The sequence below is a fragment of the Ambystoma mexicanum genome, chromosome 12 (genome assembly GCF_040938575.1).
Source record: "Ambystoma mexicanum isolate Mex_15411 chromosome 12, UKY_AmexF1_1, whole genome shotgun sequence".
NCBI lineage: Eukaryota > Metazoa > Chordata > Amphibia > Caudata > Ambystomatidae > Ambystoma > Ambystoma mexicanum.
In genome coordinates this window covers 367,671,759-367,688,962 of record NC_090936.1, presented here as the reverse complement: position 1 = coordinate 367,688,962, position 17,204 = coordinate 367,671,759, and the positions used below count along the sequence as shown (strand labels likewise).

At 48.4% G+C, this 17,204-nt stretch overlaps 1 protein-coding gene across 4 annotated transcripts in view; it reads right to left on the bottom strand.

Moving 5' to 3' along the window:
* The window catches only part of BCAT1 (branched chain amino acid transaminase 1), an 891,267-nt gene that overhangs the window by 213,129 nt on the left and 660,934 nt on the right, over window positions 1–17,204 (bottom strand). For all 4 annotated transcript variants that reach the window (XM_069628492.1, XM_069628490.1, XM_069628489.1 and 1 more), the window contains exon 8: window positions 7,542–7,627. In XM_069628492.1, coding sequence (XP_069484593.1) covers window positions 7,542–7,627 — 86 coding nt within the window. The remainder of the gene's footprint in view (window positions 1–7,541; window positions 7,628–17,204) is intronic.

Sequence of the window (17,204 nt, the reverse complement as noted above, 5' to 3'; positions counted from 1 at the left end):
GGAACACCGGGTGATGAAGTCTCGCTGAGAGGGAGGATGCTCGCTCCATACCACATTAGTTAAATAAATATCACTCTGCCTACTTGCCTTGAGATTGAGTGGTGTTGCCGTGGCTGAGATGAAGCTTTGTCCTACAACTGCCCTACCAGTGATGTATACTTGTTGTGTTTGTTATGGTTCATGTATCTATGTATAACCAGTTGCATGAATTTTATAGTTTTATGTATGCTTAGAATGTGTGAATAAAGGGCCTGTAAAGAGCCAATGATTTCCTAATTATTGGTCTAAGTGTACGTTATTGCCTTCCTGAGTCCAAGAACTTTTAGTCCATGTAATAGGATGAGTAATTCTGAGGTCTTTACACGGGTCTGAAAAGCAAAACAGTTTTGTTTTATTTGCATTTTTAAAGCGCTCACAAAGCCGTTACAGGAATATGTCTCTTAGTTACGTATTTATAACGCGCTTAGTACCTGGATATTTCTAAGCAGGGACCCGGGGATCGAACCTGTGTTGCTTCTTGTCTTGTTTCCACGGCGAGCACGTTGCCGCTGAGCTATCCACCCGGGATAGTGGTGCTGTGAGCAGGGTATTTGTGATGAAATTGGTTCAAAATCCCAAACTAATCTGAGGCTTGGACACAGAAAGGCAATTTCTTGGGTTTTTCTTTTTTGAGTTTGTGAATTGTCTGATTGTGTTTGAGGTTTTTGATAGGGGACTTGAAATATCCATCGAAAACCATGAGTTCCTTATTTAGGAAAAAGGGAAGTTCCGCAGGCGGCGATTGTCCTGAAATGATGATCCCAGGGTGGACAACAAGACTTTATGACTAACTTGCACAGACTTGGGCATGTGGCGCAGGATTGAGTGAGACCTGGCATACGGGTATAGGAGAGGCGAGTCCAGCCGAGGTGGCGGCTTGCTTTCAACAAGTACTCGTAGAGAAGGGAAAGGAGTGCTCAGCTTTGGGTAGAAGAGGTTGGATTTTGTTGCATGCGTTCAGAAAGATGCATCAGAATGTAGAATTGCAGGCGAATAGCTTGAGGTTGGAAAAAGAGCTGGCTGCTGAGAAACAGATTGTACTAATGCAGCAACTTCAAATGAAATTGTATCATGATAAGGCAGATAAGTATCAGGCAGTAGCCGAGAGAACTGCTGTAAGGATTGCCCGATATAAATATAGAAAAAGAAGAGGGAGAGTAAATACCTGCAAGGTGGCAACAGCGATTGCCTCTGCAGGGGTTGATTGGGATCCCGACTAATGGGACAGGGATGTATTTGATAGCACTAGTTCAGAGAGTGGTTCAGACAGGGAAACACTGTCTAAACCAGAGTTTGACAGGAAAGAGGCGACAGTTGAACCGGTTACGCATAGACGAGCCGGGCCACATCCGCAAAATCCTGTGGGTGGTCTAGTAGATTTGACAACTTTGGAGGATTATTCTCAGCAAGAGGTTGAGGAAATAATTAATCGATTGAAACAGAGGGCTGGTGAGTCTCTGCTATCATGGATGGTCAGGTTATTTGATGGAGGTGTGGCAGGTCTCCTGGTGGATTCAACAGATTCTCCACGATTTCTGCCATTATCCCAGGAGACTAATATTCAGGAGGTAGTATGTGCAAACCCGCCTCTTGATGCCCAGGGGAGAGATTCAACACTGTCTTTTTACAGTTAGCTGCTTAAGGGTGTAATCGCAAGTATCCGATTACGTCGGACTGGTCCAACTAGGAGAAGAGGTGGTACACAAAGAGAGGCAATCCAAAGACTTAGAGAGCATGCTATGAAAGAAGCCATCCATATTGATGATCCAGAACATATGGGGGTAGTGGCATTATTGGTTACAGCCCGAAATACAATTATTCAAATTGCTCCACTGGCTTATAAAAATGTAATCATGACTTGCTCGTGGGGATGACCGGTAAATTAACGAATGAGGTGGTTGATGCTATTAGACAGCACACCTGGGGTAATGGGACAAAGTTGAGAAGGTCCTGTGAGAGAGAGAGAGAGAGAGGGGCGTAGTGATAAACGGACTCCTGGAAAGAGATGCGACAGCAGGGATTCTCGTGTGTAGAAAAAAAGACATGTTCTTAGTGCTATTAAAAGATGGAGTGCAAACGATAAGACAGTGACGGGATTGAAACCCGAGAAATGTACCAGCTATATAAGAAGCAAAGGCTTGAAGAGAATGAGCAGTACAAGCAGGTGAAAAGACAAGATGTGAATAAGCGAGCTGGGGACAAGTCCCCTTCTGCGCCGCTTGAAGAGTAGATGGATGAGTGGTCCATGGGGACGGCTTCACCATATCAGCCGACTTATGCTGACTTGTGAAAAGTGGTGAGTGCGATGTTGAAGACAGTGTCCAAATACATGCATTCAAAATATGAATAGGATTGTGGTCAAACTCCAGTAGCGTCTGCCCAGATTAAGGTAGACAGACGACCTAGTGCGGATGTGAAACTATTCTGGCAATCAGGGAATATGCAAGAGGTTCGCGCTAATTGATATTGGAGCAGAAGTCTCATTGATCCATGTAATCCTTCAATATTTAAGGGTAGACATTTTACTATAACTGGACTAGGAGGGAAAGAGACCCTGCAGTTGAAACAAAAGTTGATATGGCAATTGGTAATTTGAAAAGGAATAAATATCAAGTGTTGATTGTTCCCATACCCGAGTATATCATTGGCTTTGATATTCTGGAGGGATTGACTTTAGGACTAGGAGGTAAAACCTATCAGTTTGGGTTGAGTGCATTGACGTGTACTCCCGTCATTGGGTTCTTATAGACACAGAGCAAATGACAGTGGGTCATGATGTATTGATCCAACCAGAAATTCCGATCATGCAATGGGTACTGAGCTCTCCTAAAACACATCGAATAGGACACGTTCAAGAGGCTAGCATCATTAAATGGAAATGGTACATTCACGATCGTGCCAAAATAGGGTAGGGAGGAATTGCAAAGTTACACAAGCAAGTGGCTGGAGATCAGCTAGTTGATCTGGAACCACCAGATGTAACAGAAACCTGTGAGTCGCCTCTAAAATGGGGAGTCCCTTATGGAGATTTGACGAGTGAACAAACTGAACATGCTTGGTTCACTGATGTTTCAGCTAAATATGTGGGGACCGAGCGATACTGGAAGGCAGTGTCGTAAAAACCCCAAAACAAAGAAAATATTGATAACATTAGGAAAGGGAAAGAGTAGTCAGTTTGCGGAATTGTATGCAGTTTATCAGGCATTGAAGCAAGACGCGCCTGGTCAATGCCCATGTGTACACCGACTTGTGGTCTGTGGCTAATGGACTAAATGTTTGGCTGCCAAAATGGCACAAAAATGGGTGGAAGATTCATCCGAAAGAAGTATGGGGAAATTAACTGTGACAAGATATCGCCTAAATGTTGATGCATAGTGAAGTGACTGTGTATCATGTGGATGCACATTGTGCGCAGATTCATTGGATCGTTGGTTCAATTCTGTAGCAGATGAACATGCTACAAATTTCAGCTATGGACACGAGGTATGAGGAAGATGATCTTGAAGGGATTGCTAAATCGACACACCCGAACAGTGGGCATCTTGGAGAAAAGGCTACTATCAAGTGGGCACAAGATCGAGGAATTTGCGTTCCTTTAGAGGTAGTGAAAACAGTGATTTTGCAATGTCCAATGTGTCGGCATCAGAAACAAAGATGGTAGTGCCATTCTGGTAGACATGAATGCTGCACCTAGATGATAAGTGTGCCAAGAGAACTTCCCATCTGGTTCCAACATTTACCTCCTCCTTCTGGACAGGCGGCTTCAGTCTCTCATTAGCTACCTCCCTTCTCTTGCCACCCATCTGTCTGCCACCCCTCTGGGCTCTTTGCCCCCCCCAATGGGTTTACCCTGTCCCTGTACCGAGTCTCGGAAGACATTTAAAGGTGGCAACAAGCTTCACCTAGCTACCCTCAATTATTGCTCTGCTGTCAAACACTCCTCTGACATCTGTCACCTCCTTGAAGACTTTGAACTTGATGTCCTCGCTCTCACTGAGATGTGGATCAATGCCAGCTCTATCACTGATTTTGATACTCTCCTTCCTAGGGCTACAAGATCCTCTCCAAGCCCAGGTTTAACCGGTCTGGAGGCGGAGTGGCCCTTGACTTCCCTGAATGGGTCCCTGCTTCCATCATACCCACTCAATCCTACTCTTCCATTGAATGGCTTGTCTGCAAGTTTGCGTCTCTCCTACCCTTTCTCCCACTCTCGCTACCATCTACAGGAACCCTGGGTTTATCTCCCTCTTTCTTTCAGAGTGGACTGACCTCACGTCTTCTCTTCTGACCTCTACCTCTAAGCTTCTCCTCCTCTGAGACTTCAACATTCATCTTGATGCAGCCACTTTACTCTTCCGCAACCTCTGTGACTCTTTCCTTCACCATTCTTCCCCCTGGCCCAACCCACCCAGCCGGATGCGCTCATCTTAGATGATATCTCCTTCTCTAATCCTCTCTCCTGGTCCGACCATGCTCTCCTCTCCTCCCATCTGGAGCTCCTGGGCTCCGAGGTAAGCCCTGCCAGCACTGCCAGTCTCCTTCTCTGTCATTTGACTGAAGTGAGTGTCAGTAGCTGCTTTTACCGCCTCTTTATTCCGCCCCCTCCACTCCTGCAATTGACTCACACTGACTCAGCCTACTGACTCAGCCCTTACTAACATTCACCTCTCCACCAAAGTCACGGAAAGGAAGTGGCTGGCTTCTAGCACATCCTCTAACAAACTGGCCTGTCGCCTGCTCCAAAGGCAATACAGACTCTCCATTTGCTCCAAGAAACTGGCCCATATCGGAGTCTGCATCTGTGGGGCCACAAATAACACAGCTGAACTTTTCAAAATTTGTAAGGAGCTTGCCAATCCTACTGTAGACACCACTTCTCTACCTTCCCAGGCCTCTGTAAACAGGTGTTTCTCTGCTCCTCTAGGACTATCAAGGACAACATTGCCTCTCTCACTCCCTCCTTGACTGAGTTCTGTAACTACTCTTTCGCCACTGGCTCCTTCCCTTCAACCCTAAAGCACTCCTGTGTGCAACCCCTCCTAAAAAAGCTGTCTGCGGACCTTGCCTGTCTGGCTAACTACAGCCCTATTTACACTACCCCCTTCCTGGGAAAACTCTTGGAGAGGTTGCTCATGTCCCAACTAATCCATCACACTGAAGCTGTTGGCTTCTCCACGACCACTAGGCTGGCTTCAGAGCAGCCAGAGGCACGGAAACTGCTCTCCTCAACACCCATGATGACTTGCTCTCAAAACTCTCCCTCCGTTCTCATCCTCCTCGATCGGTCCTCTGCCTTTGACACGATCAATAACTCCATACTCATAAAGGGCACTGTGATACCCTTGGCCTCACAGACCGGGCACTGGATTGGTTGATCTCTTTTCTTTCCCTCGTCTACCTCACTCTCTACTTGTGGCGTCCCTCAGGGCTATAGCCTCTCGCTGTGGCTTTTCAACATTTGCTGTGCGCCTCTTGCCCACTTGATCTCTACCACCTCTCCTCATTTCCAGTATTATGCTGATGACACACAGCTCTCCTTTAAGCTACCCCCATCTTTCTCCCCTCCTTCCCCTCTCATTCCTGACTGTCTGACTGCTATTCAGGAACGGTGTGCTGCTAATGATCTCTGCCTTAACGCCAGTAAGACTGACATCCTTCTCATTGGGACTCCTGTTCCCTTCTTCCCTCCTACTCTCTGGCTGCCCTCCTTGGGCCTCTTCCCCTCACCCTTGTGTGAGGCTAAAAACGTGGGTGTCATCGTCGACTCCTCTTTCTCCTTCTCACCTCATATCACTGACTTTGCCAAGAAGGCCCACTTTCAGCTTCACCCCCTCAGAGGCACCGTTGCTACCGTACCGCCATACTAAGTTGTGCGTGCGGGTCTCGCTCTGCCCACCAGGCACGACCTGTCGAGCAGTGCGGCACAACCGTGAGCACAACTCGTGGATGCACTGGCACCGTTATGAATGGTGCCGGTGCATCCGAGCTCCCCATTCCCATTCAGCCCTATGGGGCCAAATGGGGATGGGGAGTCCCTTATTGCCGGCACCCGCGAATGGGCAATTACCGGGTCTGCCGAACTCGGCATGACCCGGTAAATGCCCATTCGCGGGTGCCGGTAAAATCATGGGTCCGGCGGCAGCCGTGCCTTTGTTACAGGCACGGCTATCGCCAAACCCGTAATGAGGCCCAATGTCTCCAGAGCTCTAGTTCTCTCCAGACTGGATTACTGCAACAGCGTCTTCCTCAAACTGCCTTTGTCCTCCCTCCGCCCACTTCAACTAATCCAGAATAAGACTGCAAGACTTATCCTTGGCCTCAAGCCCAGGGACCGCATCTCTCCAGCCCTAAAATACCTCCACTGGCTCCCGGTGGCTGCAAGGATCAAATTCCAGACCCTCTGCATTATCCACAAGGCTTTCTGGGGCCTGGGGCCGCGCTACATCCAACTACCTCCTTGCTAGAGGCCTTCACTCCTCTAACTCCAACACTCTTCAGATCAGATGTTTCTCCAAGCAGAGAGTGGGGGGTAGATATCCCTCTGCAATGGCCTCCCAGCCCTTCTACAACTTGAGCCGGATCTCCTTAAGTTCTGGAAGCTTCTCAAGACCTTCCTCTTCTCCTCCTCCTTCCCTCTCCCCCTCCCTTGCTAGTCTCTACCTGCCGGTGCAACTGGTTGCCTGTGTTCCTTTTGAGTCTTATTGTGACCAGCCCCTCCCTTGTCTAGTCTTCCCCCGCACCCTTTTTATCAGAACTTGCCCTCGGGCACACTTCCCTGACTAGCCTACTGAGTCTGGTCCACCCCCATCCTCGCACTATTTGCCCCCACCCCTGATTTCCCTCCCCTTAGCACTTGACCAGCCCCTGCACCCCCTGCAGTTCTCCCTCTTCCCTCTCTCCCTATCCCATCTCCTCGCCCTGATTGCACCTTCCCCCTGCACTTCTTGATACTGCACTTGCACGATCTGAATGTCATAAGGCCTTGTAGGACCGTTATTATTGTTTCTCCTCTGCCCCTCCCTCCCCCCACGCCCCTTTTTTTGTCTTCTGGCACTTGGAAACACTTGTATAGTTGCAATACAAAAGTTCAAGAATAAAATAAATAGCAAGCAGAAAAAAGGAGTTTAACCTTACAAGGGCATGTGGAGAATATTACCTCCATATGCCTTTTGGAAATTGGAAGAGAGCACATATGCAGGTCCCCAGGCTCAACATTTTTTCAAGCACTATGCCTCAAATATGGGTGTCTTGGTGTGCGACTCTATCATCTGAGAGTTGGGGAAAACCAATGAATCAAAGAACAAAGTAAGCAATCAATCTGTTTCCATGTTGAAATCTGTTACGTCAATATAAACAATGATACTCCATGACTGATACTTTGCGCATACCTCTGAAAGAAACAAAGCTGAACAAAACTGGCATAATTGCTTAATGTACACATATAACTGGAAAGTCAAGGTAATTATTATTATTATTACTATTACTATTATTAAATTACACACCCATTTGCGTGCCAGGTCCAAAATGCTCTGCCGTGTTACTCCAGGAAGAATGATGCCATCTAGTGGCGGGGTAGCCAGTTCTTCATCTAAAGAAATTAAAGTAGAAGAATTTACAACAGTGACACTCAAGAACCACTCATAATCGTTTAAGCAATGTCTTCATTCCATAGACATGAAATGTTGCCCTTTCCTAGAGTAAAAATAATGAAGTGGGTACTCTTAGTTGCCATCTAATGCCATAAAATAGGATCACATCCTTTTATGCTGAAATGTGCCGTAATGTTGGCCTGCAATGATCATCTGATTATGGTTGGTAGACTGATTTATTGTCAATCATGGCAAGTGCACATCACACTGTAGCATGGACTTTAATCAGAGCATCATCTGCTTCAGAAGAATCTGGAAGAACAAGCAGCTACTATAAAATACGCTTTTGGGACCATGTAACCAAAAAAAGGGGTTGTTGTCGTACTAGTATTTGACTTATTGTGTGAAACTGTATGTGGCTCTGCTTATGCAGCTGACCAAGCAATGTGATGAAAGCCCAGCACCTGATCTCCATTGACATTGAGGCAGAGACTTCAGCAGGCATAGAACAGGATTAATAGTTAGGGACACTCCCAAACCAAGCAATGTGCATCATGGTGCCAATTATATGCATCGTGGGCAATCCTGTTCCATTTGCACAATGTATCACTGTCTTGAATGATTTCCTGTGGCCACTTCAAGGGTTTCCTTCTGCACTGTACAGCTTCTAGGCGACTGTGGCGTGAGTGGGAGCACTCAGAGAGTTAATGCATTTGCCATGGTCGGAGCACTTTTCTAACTCAGTTCACAATGTGTTAGCTCCACGGCATAGCCAACAAGGAGAATCTGGAATGCAAATGCACATTGTGTTTGGGTCCAAAAATTATATAATGTGTCAGGTCTACATCACTGAGAGCAGGGGGAGTCTGGAGTGGCTGCTCCATGGCACTGAGAGCAAGGAGAACCCGGAGTGCGGATGTAAATTGTGTGTATGTGTTACTTAAATTTCATGATGCGTCAGTTCCATGGCACTGATTGCAAAGAGAGCCTGGAGTGAGAATGCACATTGTGGTTTTACGAGAGTTTCCAATGTGGCAGCTCCATAGCACTGAGATCAAGGAGAGCCTGGGGTGCAGATGCACAGTGCCGTTGAACCATTAAGTAGGTTGACAACCAACTTTATTAGCTTTTGTGACAAAGCCAATGTCCTGGCCTTGTCAAAGTCAGTTAGGAACTAATTTCAGCAGGTGGTGGGAGGCTTAGGGAGAAGTCTAGAGCCATTCCTAAGCATGAGGACGGTCGCAGTTGAGAGGGCCCCAATTCCTGTCCCAATCTAATGTGCCAGCATGTTTCTATGCAGAACACCGTTATCTCACTCAAGCCTTATCTCCAAAATCATGTACCTGCCAGCGCTTTTCTGTTGCTTTCAGAGATCAAGCAACCAAGCCAGAAAGAAAGAAAAACCATTGAGCTTCAACCCAGAGAAGAGAACCAAATTGTCACCAGACTGCTGAAGTGATTGGCCACAGAAAGAGAGTGAGAGACATCAAAAAGAAGGAAGGCAGAGACACTGGGACAGTGGTGCACTGTGGGCTGCAGTGTACCTCAATGGGGACAGAGAAAGCCACATGGAGAAGCCGCTCTATACGCAGCAGGCAACAGGATCTCGTGGAGCTGCCGAGTTACACCGGCAAGCCGCGCAAACAACCCACAAACCCACTTTACCACTGGGGACTAACGGGGGAGAAGTACCCACCTTCCTAGAAAGTTTACCTTCTGAAGACACAGAGTAGAGTCCCGCAACATAAATAGGGACACTTGCCTTCCGGTGGCCACCAGCTCCAGTACGCGGCAGGCCCACAAGGAAAATGTGGGCCGGGTTTAGCCAGCTACTTATGACTTTCTGCTTTACACACACGTCTCATGTGGGGAAGACAGGGCCAGATTGAGGGTGATCCAATCCCTGAACGGAGAGCGGATATAAGAAGTGAGCAGGAAGTATCAGTCTTTCGGCTGAGGTCAGAGGTGGTGGTAGAGGACGAACAAGAGACCAGCATGAGGGAGAAGGGAGCGTCAGACTGTGGAGGCGTCTATTAGAAAAAGTGAGGTATTGGAAAGAGAGTGGAAGTGGTACTGTTGTGTGAATGTGCTTATTAGTTGGCGAGTGTGTTAAAAAGTTAAATGTAGGGAGAGACTGTTACTGAGTGAACCGAGGGTGTTTGGGAGATTGGAGGGAGAAGTGGTAGTAGTGTGAGTAGTACAGTGGAGGTGGTAATAGTCATGTGAAGTAGTACAGTGGAGCAAGGAGTAGTAGTGTGGAGGAGTGAGAAATAGTCTGAAGGAAGGGAGTAGGAGTGTGGAGAGGTGAGTAGTAAAATAGTGAAAGAAGGAATAACATCAAAGGGTGGAGGCAAGACCTAGGAGAAGTGAGACCATCGAAGGGAGAGGTGTTTGGTGGACTGAGGCGGAGTCGAAGAGGAAACAGTAGGAAGGGGAGAGGTGAGGTTGAGTGTGTTAGATGGAGCCTGCATCAAACAGGATATTTGTAAGGAACAATCCCAAATCCTGATCGATCATATCTAGCACTTGGCGTCTAGAGGAGTGAGACAGAGTTGAGCTAGACCTGTTGGCGGGGGAAATGTTTCTGAAGAGCAGTTGTACTGGGGATGTAGATATCAAAAGATGTGGACTCCGTGGGGGAAAGGAGTTCATTAGGAATAAAGCATACTGCCTTCAGGTCCTCATCTCCAGCAGAAAATTTAAATAGACAGTAGCGGTCAATCTTCTGTAGCTACTAACCTGGGATCAGCTACACCTGAGTTAGGGTGGAGATACAGCACAAGACGAGAGAAAGAGGAATAGCTATTGCCATAAACCATGCCACTGGAAGAGTAATTGCCAGTCAAAATGTAGAGATACACATGGCAACAAAATGCACCTTACAATTAATTACTCCCCATTTCTGCCCGCCCCAGCGACAGCAAAATTGGAATGGCCCCCACCCCAGTTCTTTTCAGTACTAATGGCCAAATATCCCAAAACTCTACACAACAGTATTCCACAATACAGACTGCATATTTTGAAATGCAGAGACAGCTGCTGAGCCAGAGCCAACTGCAGCAATTTTCACAAAAAGACACATTTTAATTCCCCACGTAATGGTGGGTTTTGGGCTCAGGTTACTGTCTGAATGCAGTTTTTAGCCGCTACAACAGAATGGCCCTTACATTAACACTGCTATTCATGGTCAATTGACAAAGATGCATGTTGACACAGGGGCCAATAAAAGTAAACTAAAGACAGCAGAATGTAAATATTCCCTACTCACTAACAAGGTAAAACATGGGTTAGGGTTAGATGAACAAGTTACTTCTTACCTGGTAACGTTCTTTCTACGGGATGTTCCTCCGACGTATTCCTTATCTTTGATAATACGTTTCCAGCTTGCTGGCCTCGGAAATTTTTTCTGTAGAGGGCGCTGCGCGTCGACCTCCGCCGAGTCGATGTCCCTCGACAGCCACCGTATCGGCGCCGACGTCACCATGCCCATAAATAGCCACGCGCTGCGTCCGTTGCTCAGTTCCATTTTGTAGCATAAGAAAAGACATGCCTGAATTGGTTAGTGACCTTGAAGGAGCGTAAACTGCAACCACAAGGGAAGTTATCACTGCGGGGATGGATGGGAGGGGCGATAAGGAATACGTCGGAGGAACATCCCGTCGAAAGAACGTTACCAGGTAAGAAGTAACTTGTTCTTCGAAGGGATTGTGTCCTCCGACGTATTCCTTATCTTTGATAGACTCCCATAGCAGTGGCATGTAATTGGAGGAGGGAGTGGTAGTGTTATGTATCCCTTTAGGGATGGACCGAATGTAATACGGCCTTTCCAAATCTGGTCTCTTGAGCAGTGGAGGAATCCAGATTGTAAAATTTTGTGAATGTATGTGCGGACGACCACATGGCAGCCGCACATATGTCCCGGACCGGTACCCCTCTCTGGAGAGCCGAAGAGGCTGCGATACCCCTGGTTGAATGAGCCCTGAGATTTTGGGGTGGCTCTTTCCCTGCTAGTCTATAACATTCCAGGATGGCCAAAATAATCCACCTGGAGATGGTTTGTTTTGTTATGGGTAGTCCCAACTTGTGACCTGAGCATCCTACAAACAGTTGGTCTGCTTGCCTGATCCTAGCCATTCTGCTGATGTAAAAGCTGAGAGCTCGCCTAGGGTCCAGCCTATGTAGCCTTTCCTCCTCTTTCCCCGGATGGGGAGGAGGGTAGAACGAAGGCAAGGTAATTTTCTGAGTAATTTGAAATTCAGAAACCACCTTTGGGAGGAAATTAGGCTTCACCTGTAGGACAACTTTGTCCTTGTGGAAGATTGTATGTGGGGGTTTACAGGAGAGAGCTTGTAACTCACTCACCCTCCTAGCAGATGTTAGTGCTACCAATAGGACAGTTTTAAGCGTGAGAAATCTCAACGCGCAAGAGTGAAGCGGTTCGAATGGAGTGCCCATTAAGAAGTTTAAGACTAAATTTAAGTCCCATAAGGGAACCTGGAATGGTTTTGGAGGGTAAACATTAGTTAGACCCTTGAGAAATTGTACCACTAGAGGAATTTTGAAATACGATGGTTCCTCCGCAGTGCGCTTGAAGATGGAAAGCGCTGCGAGATAGCCTTTTACAGTGCCAACTTGAAGGCCTGAGTTTGCCAAGTAGAGTAGAAACGATAACACCGTTGTTGTACCACATGAAAAAGGGTCGATATTCTCTTCCCTACACCAGCTGCAAAACTTGTTCCAACGGCAGCGGTATAAAGACTTTGTTGCTGGTCTTCTGGGCGAAAGCAACACCTCCATGACGTCATCAGGGAGATCCCAATCCTTGTACCTCAACCTTTCAGAAGCCAAGCATGAAGGTTGAGGGTTCTGGTGTCTGGATGGAGAACCTGACCTCCCTTCTGCGAGAGAAGATTCTCTTTGAGTGGAAGACAGATTGGAGGGCAGATGGACATATCTAGAAGGTCCGGGTACCACGTTCTCCTGGCCCAATCCGGGGCAATTAGGATCATGGTTTTCCGAGTAGAAAGGACAACACCGTTGGTGTACCACATGAAAAGGGGTCGATATTCTCTTCTCTACACCAGCTGCAAAACTTGTTCCAACGGCAGTGGTATAAAGACTTTGTTGCTGGCCTTCTGGCCGAAAGCAACACTTCCATGACGTCATCAGGGAGGTCCCAATCCTTGTATCTCAACCTTTCAGAAGCCAGGCGTGAAGGTGGAGGGTTCTGATGTCTAGATGGAGAACCTGACCTCCCTTCTGTGAGAGAAAATTCTCCTTGAGTGGAAGACGAATTGGAGGGCAGATGGACATGTCCAGAAGGTTCAGGTACCAGGTTCTCCTGGCCCAGTCTGGGGCAATTAGTCATGGGTCTCCGGAATCTTCTCAACCTCCTGATCGTTTGAGGAATAACAGGGACTGGTGGGAACGCGTAAAGGAGTGGAAACTCCCAGTCCACTACGAACGCGTCTCCTAGAGCTCCTCTCGGGGGAAATTCCCTTGAACAGAACAGATTGCACTTTCTGTTGGTGCTTGTGGAGAACAGATCCACCCGAGGGGTTCCCCAAAGGGCGAAGATCTCTTGAAGGACTTCCTGAGCTAGCTCCCACTCGTGGGAGACTGCTCTGCCTGCTCAGAGCGTCCGCTGTAAAGTTCTTCTCTCCGGCTAGGTGGACTGCCGATAGAGAGATTCCTTCCCGAATTGCCCAAAACGAGAGCTGCATTGCCTCTCTGCACAGTGGCAGTGATCCTACGCCTCCTCTTTTGTTGAGGTAGTGCATGGCCACCGTGCTGTCCGTCATTATTAGGACATTTCTCCCCTATACTGATGGCAGGAAAGCTTTCAGCGCTAGTCTGATCGCTCTCAGCTCCAATAGGTTGATGTGTAGTCTGGACTCCGATGGAGACCAACGACCGCTGATGGTCAAGTCGTTGGCATGGGCTCCCCACCCCGTGAGCGAGCCGTCTGTGTCTACTGTTATCTCCGGCCATGGTTGCCAAAACAGTTCTCCTTTCAAGATGTTCTCTGGATAGGCCCACCATTGAAGGTCGCGGGCTACCTTGACCGGAATCCGGAGGAGATCTGTCATTCTCCCTGAAAATTGTGACCACTGACTTCTCAGTGCCCACTGAAGAGATCTCATTCTCAGGCGAGCCTCTGGCACAAGGAAGATGCAGAATGCCATGAGGCCTAGCAACCTCAAAAAGTCGAAGGCTGGGAGACGTTGGGCATTTTGAAACTTGGTGACCATCTGTAGAATATCTTGAGCCCTCACCTCTGGTGGCGAGGCTTTTCCCAGGGAAGTGTCCAGGACCGCTACAATGAACTGGAGTCTCTGTGATGGTATCATCTGTGACTTCTTTAAATTGAGGGAGAAGCCCAGTCTGTGAAGGACGTGGCAGACATAATCTAGCTGGGCCTGGGCCTGTTCCGAAGATACAGCCCTGATCAGTCAATCGTCCAGGTAGGGGTATACGTGGATCCCTTCCCTCCTTAGACTCGCCGCCACTACCGACATCCGCTTGGTGAAGACCCTCGGAGTCACCAATTGCGAACCTCGGGTATTTCCTGTGTTTGAGATGGATTGGCACATGGAAATAAGCATCCTGAAGGTCCAGAGATACCAGCCCGTCCTGGAGCTGGAGGGCCTGAAGGATCTGAGAGAGAGTTACCATCTTGAACTTGTCCTTCCTGAGGAACTTGTTCAATTCTCGTAAGTCCAGGATGGGTCTCAGTCCTCCGTCCTTCTTTGGTATGAGAAAGTAGGGGGAGTACCAGCCCTTGTTCCTGTCCGCTACAGGTACCGGTTCTATGGCACCTTTCTCTAGCAGGTCTATAATTTCCTGCAAGAGGAGCGGATCTGGAACTTTTAGAGAGCTGTTCCCTGGTGGATGACTCTGAGGGATGTGTAGAAAGGGTAGGCAGTAACCTTGGGCAACTGTCTCCAATGCCCAAGCATCTGACGTTATAGCCTGCCATTCCGTCAGATGGTGAGTTAACCTGCCCCCTACAGGTGTATTGTGTGGGAAGGCCTCAGAGTGGTTTGGGGGCGGCTGAAGCAGATGCCGAGGGTAAAGAGGCACCTGCTGCTGCAGCGGTCTTAGTACTTTTGACCCGTCCACCTCGGGTGGATCTCCTTTGGCCTCTTTGAGCCGGCTGTCCTCTGCCTTTCCCGAATGCGGAATAATAGCGAAAGGAGTTTCCTCTCCCAGAGGTTCCTGAGGGGCGAAAAGGAGTTTGGCGGATAGCAGCTCCTAAGGATTTTGCTGCTGCTTTAGAAGTCTGCAACTTTTCCAGACTGTCATCAGCCTTTTTCCCGAATAATGAAGAGCCGTCAAAGGGCATATTCAAAAGTATGGCCTGTACATCAGGGGCAAACCCGACTTTCGCAACCACGCATGCCTGCGGATTGTTGTACTTGCCGCCATGGCCCTGCTGATACTGTCAGCGGAATCGATGCCAGTTTGAAGTGATTCGCACATGGCATCTTTGCCATCTTTAATAATATTAAGGAAGGCTTCCTTTTCCTCTCCTTCGGGTATGCAGTCAGCCGCTGATGAAGCACACTCCCATAGTGTGTGACTGAACCTTGCGAGCGTACAGGTGGCGTTGATGGACTTCAACGCCATACTACAGGCAGAGAAGACTTTCTTTGCCATAGAGTCGTACCTCTGGTCATCCCTATCCTGTGGGACAGTAGGGTAAGCAGTCCTACTGCTGGATGAAGTTGCCGCTTGAACCACCAGGCTCTCTGGGGTCGAGTGTTTCGACAGGTATTCAGGGTCAGCAGCTGCTACCCTATACTTGGTTGACAATCTTTTATTGACTGCAGGGATAACTTCGGGAGTTTCCCAATTAGATGCAATTATTCTTTGTAGGGCTGAATGGAAGGGGACCAGCGGGTCCTCCTGTGGGCCTTTGTCCAATATATCCGTTAGGTCATCCTGTTGGAAAACAGGTGAAGGCGCAGACCAACCCATAAACTCAATTATTCTTGCCATCAGGGTTCTATAGGGTGTTTTGGCATGTTCCCCTGGGTCTGGCTTAACAAATTCCACTTCTGGGGAAGTGTCCAGCCCACTTGCCTCATGTAGTGACTCCTGTAGTTCCTTCAGCCTTCTTTCCTCAGAGGTGAAATCCTCTGCAGTAGGCAGTGTGGTTCTCTGTAATCCGAATGTTTCCTGGTCAGAATCTTCCCCTTCTTCATAAATTGAGGAAAGTCCAGGGCATTCTGACCTCTGAAATGGAGTAAAACCCATTTCTAAGGCAGAAGGAGCCAAACTCGTTATTGGACGAGAAAACGCCGATGTCGTCGACGCCGATGTAACTGGCTTCGAAGGCGCCGAAAACGGCATCGAAAAAACTGGAAGGGGTCTCGAAGAACTCGAGAGGATCGGGATCCTACTCGAGGGCATCGACGACGGTCTCGGCGTCGTGCCGGAGGCCCTTGAAATCACTGTTGGCTGTGGGGTGACCTTGGTCCTCTCATCGGCGTCGGCGATGGCGTCGAGTCGATCGACCGATGCGTCGAGGAACCCTTCGACAACGGCGTCGATGGCGCCGATCCGTGCGTCGAAGGAATCCTCGACGTCGAAGACGGTGCCTTCTTACCCGATGGCACATGGCGCTCTCGTGTGGAATGTTTCGCCGGGTGCTGCGACTCGCGGCGTTTTGATTTTTTGGGTTTTTCACCCGGGGTCTCACCCTCAGCTGTCTTTGAGGGGGTCGAGGCCGCGCTCTCGAAGACGCTTAACATTTTCTTTCTGAATTCCTCCCACTCAGCTTGAGAACTGTGTTTGGTGGGACAGGAGACTCTTTCTGGGGACACAGAAGACGACGAGGAATGGGACCTTCGACGTCTCTTTTTTGAGTGTCTAGATCTCGACGAATGGTGGGAGCTGCTTCGAGATCTAGAATGGGAATGTTTGACGGCGAGGAGACGAATGCCCTGACTCAGCCGACGAAAGGATTTGGCTGACTTACCTCTCTCGAGCTTCCCCTTTCGCTCCTTCAAGGCTTTCGCCGTCATGGACATGCAGTCCTCACACTCCGAACAATGGTGCTCGGACCCCAAGCACCATAAACAGACCCTGTGTGGATCCGTTATTGACATTTTTTTTACCGCAGTCTCGACATTTCTTGAAGCCGGATCGCAGCGTCGTCGGTTCTGATGAAGAAGCCATCGAGAACGATAAGGAATATTCGAGTCGAAATAGATAGTTAATCTGACTGAACTGAGCAACGGCGTTCCAAGGCCCCACGAAGCGCGGAAAAACGCAACTGAGCAACGGACGCAGCGCGTGGCTATTTATGGGCATGGTGACATTGGCGCCGATACAGTGGCCGTCGAGGGACATCGACTCGGCAGACGTTGACGCGCAGCGCCTTCTACAGAAAACATTTCCGAGGCCAGCAAGCTGGAAACGTATTATCAAAGATAAGGAATACGTCGGAGGACACAACCCCTTCGAAGGAAATGTTATGCCACAGACTGTCAAACAACCACTGAAAGTAATACTGGGTTCACTGACAAGTAATTGTGCATTTCTTCTGAGCGCCTCCACCTCTGCCAACTT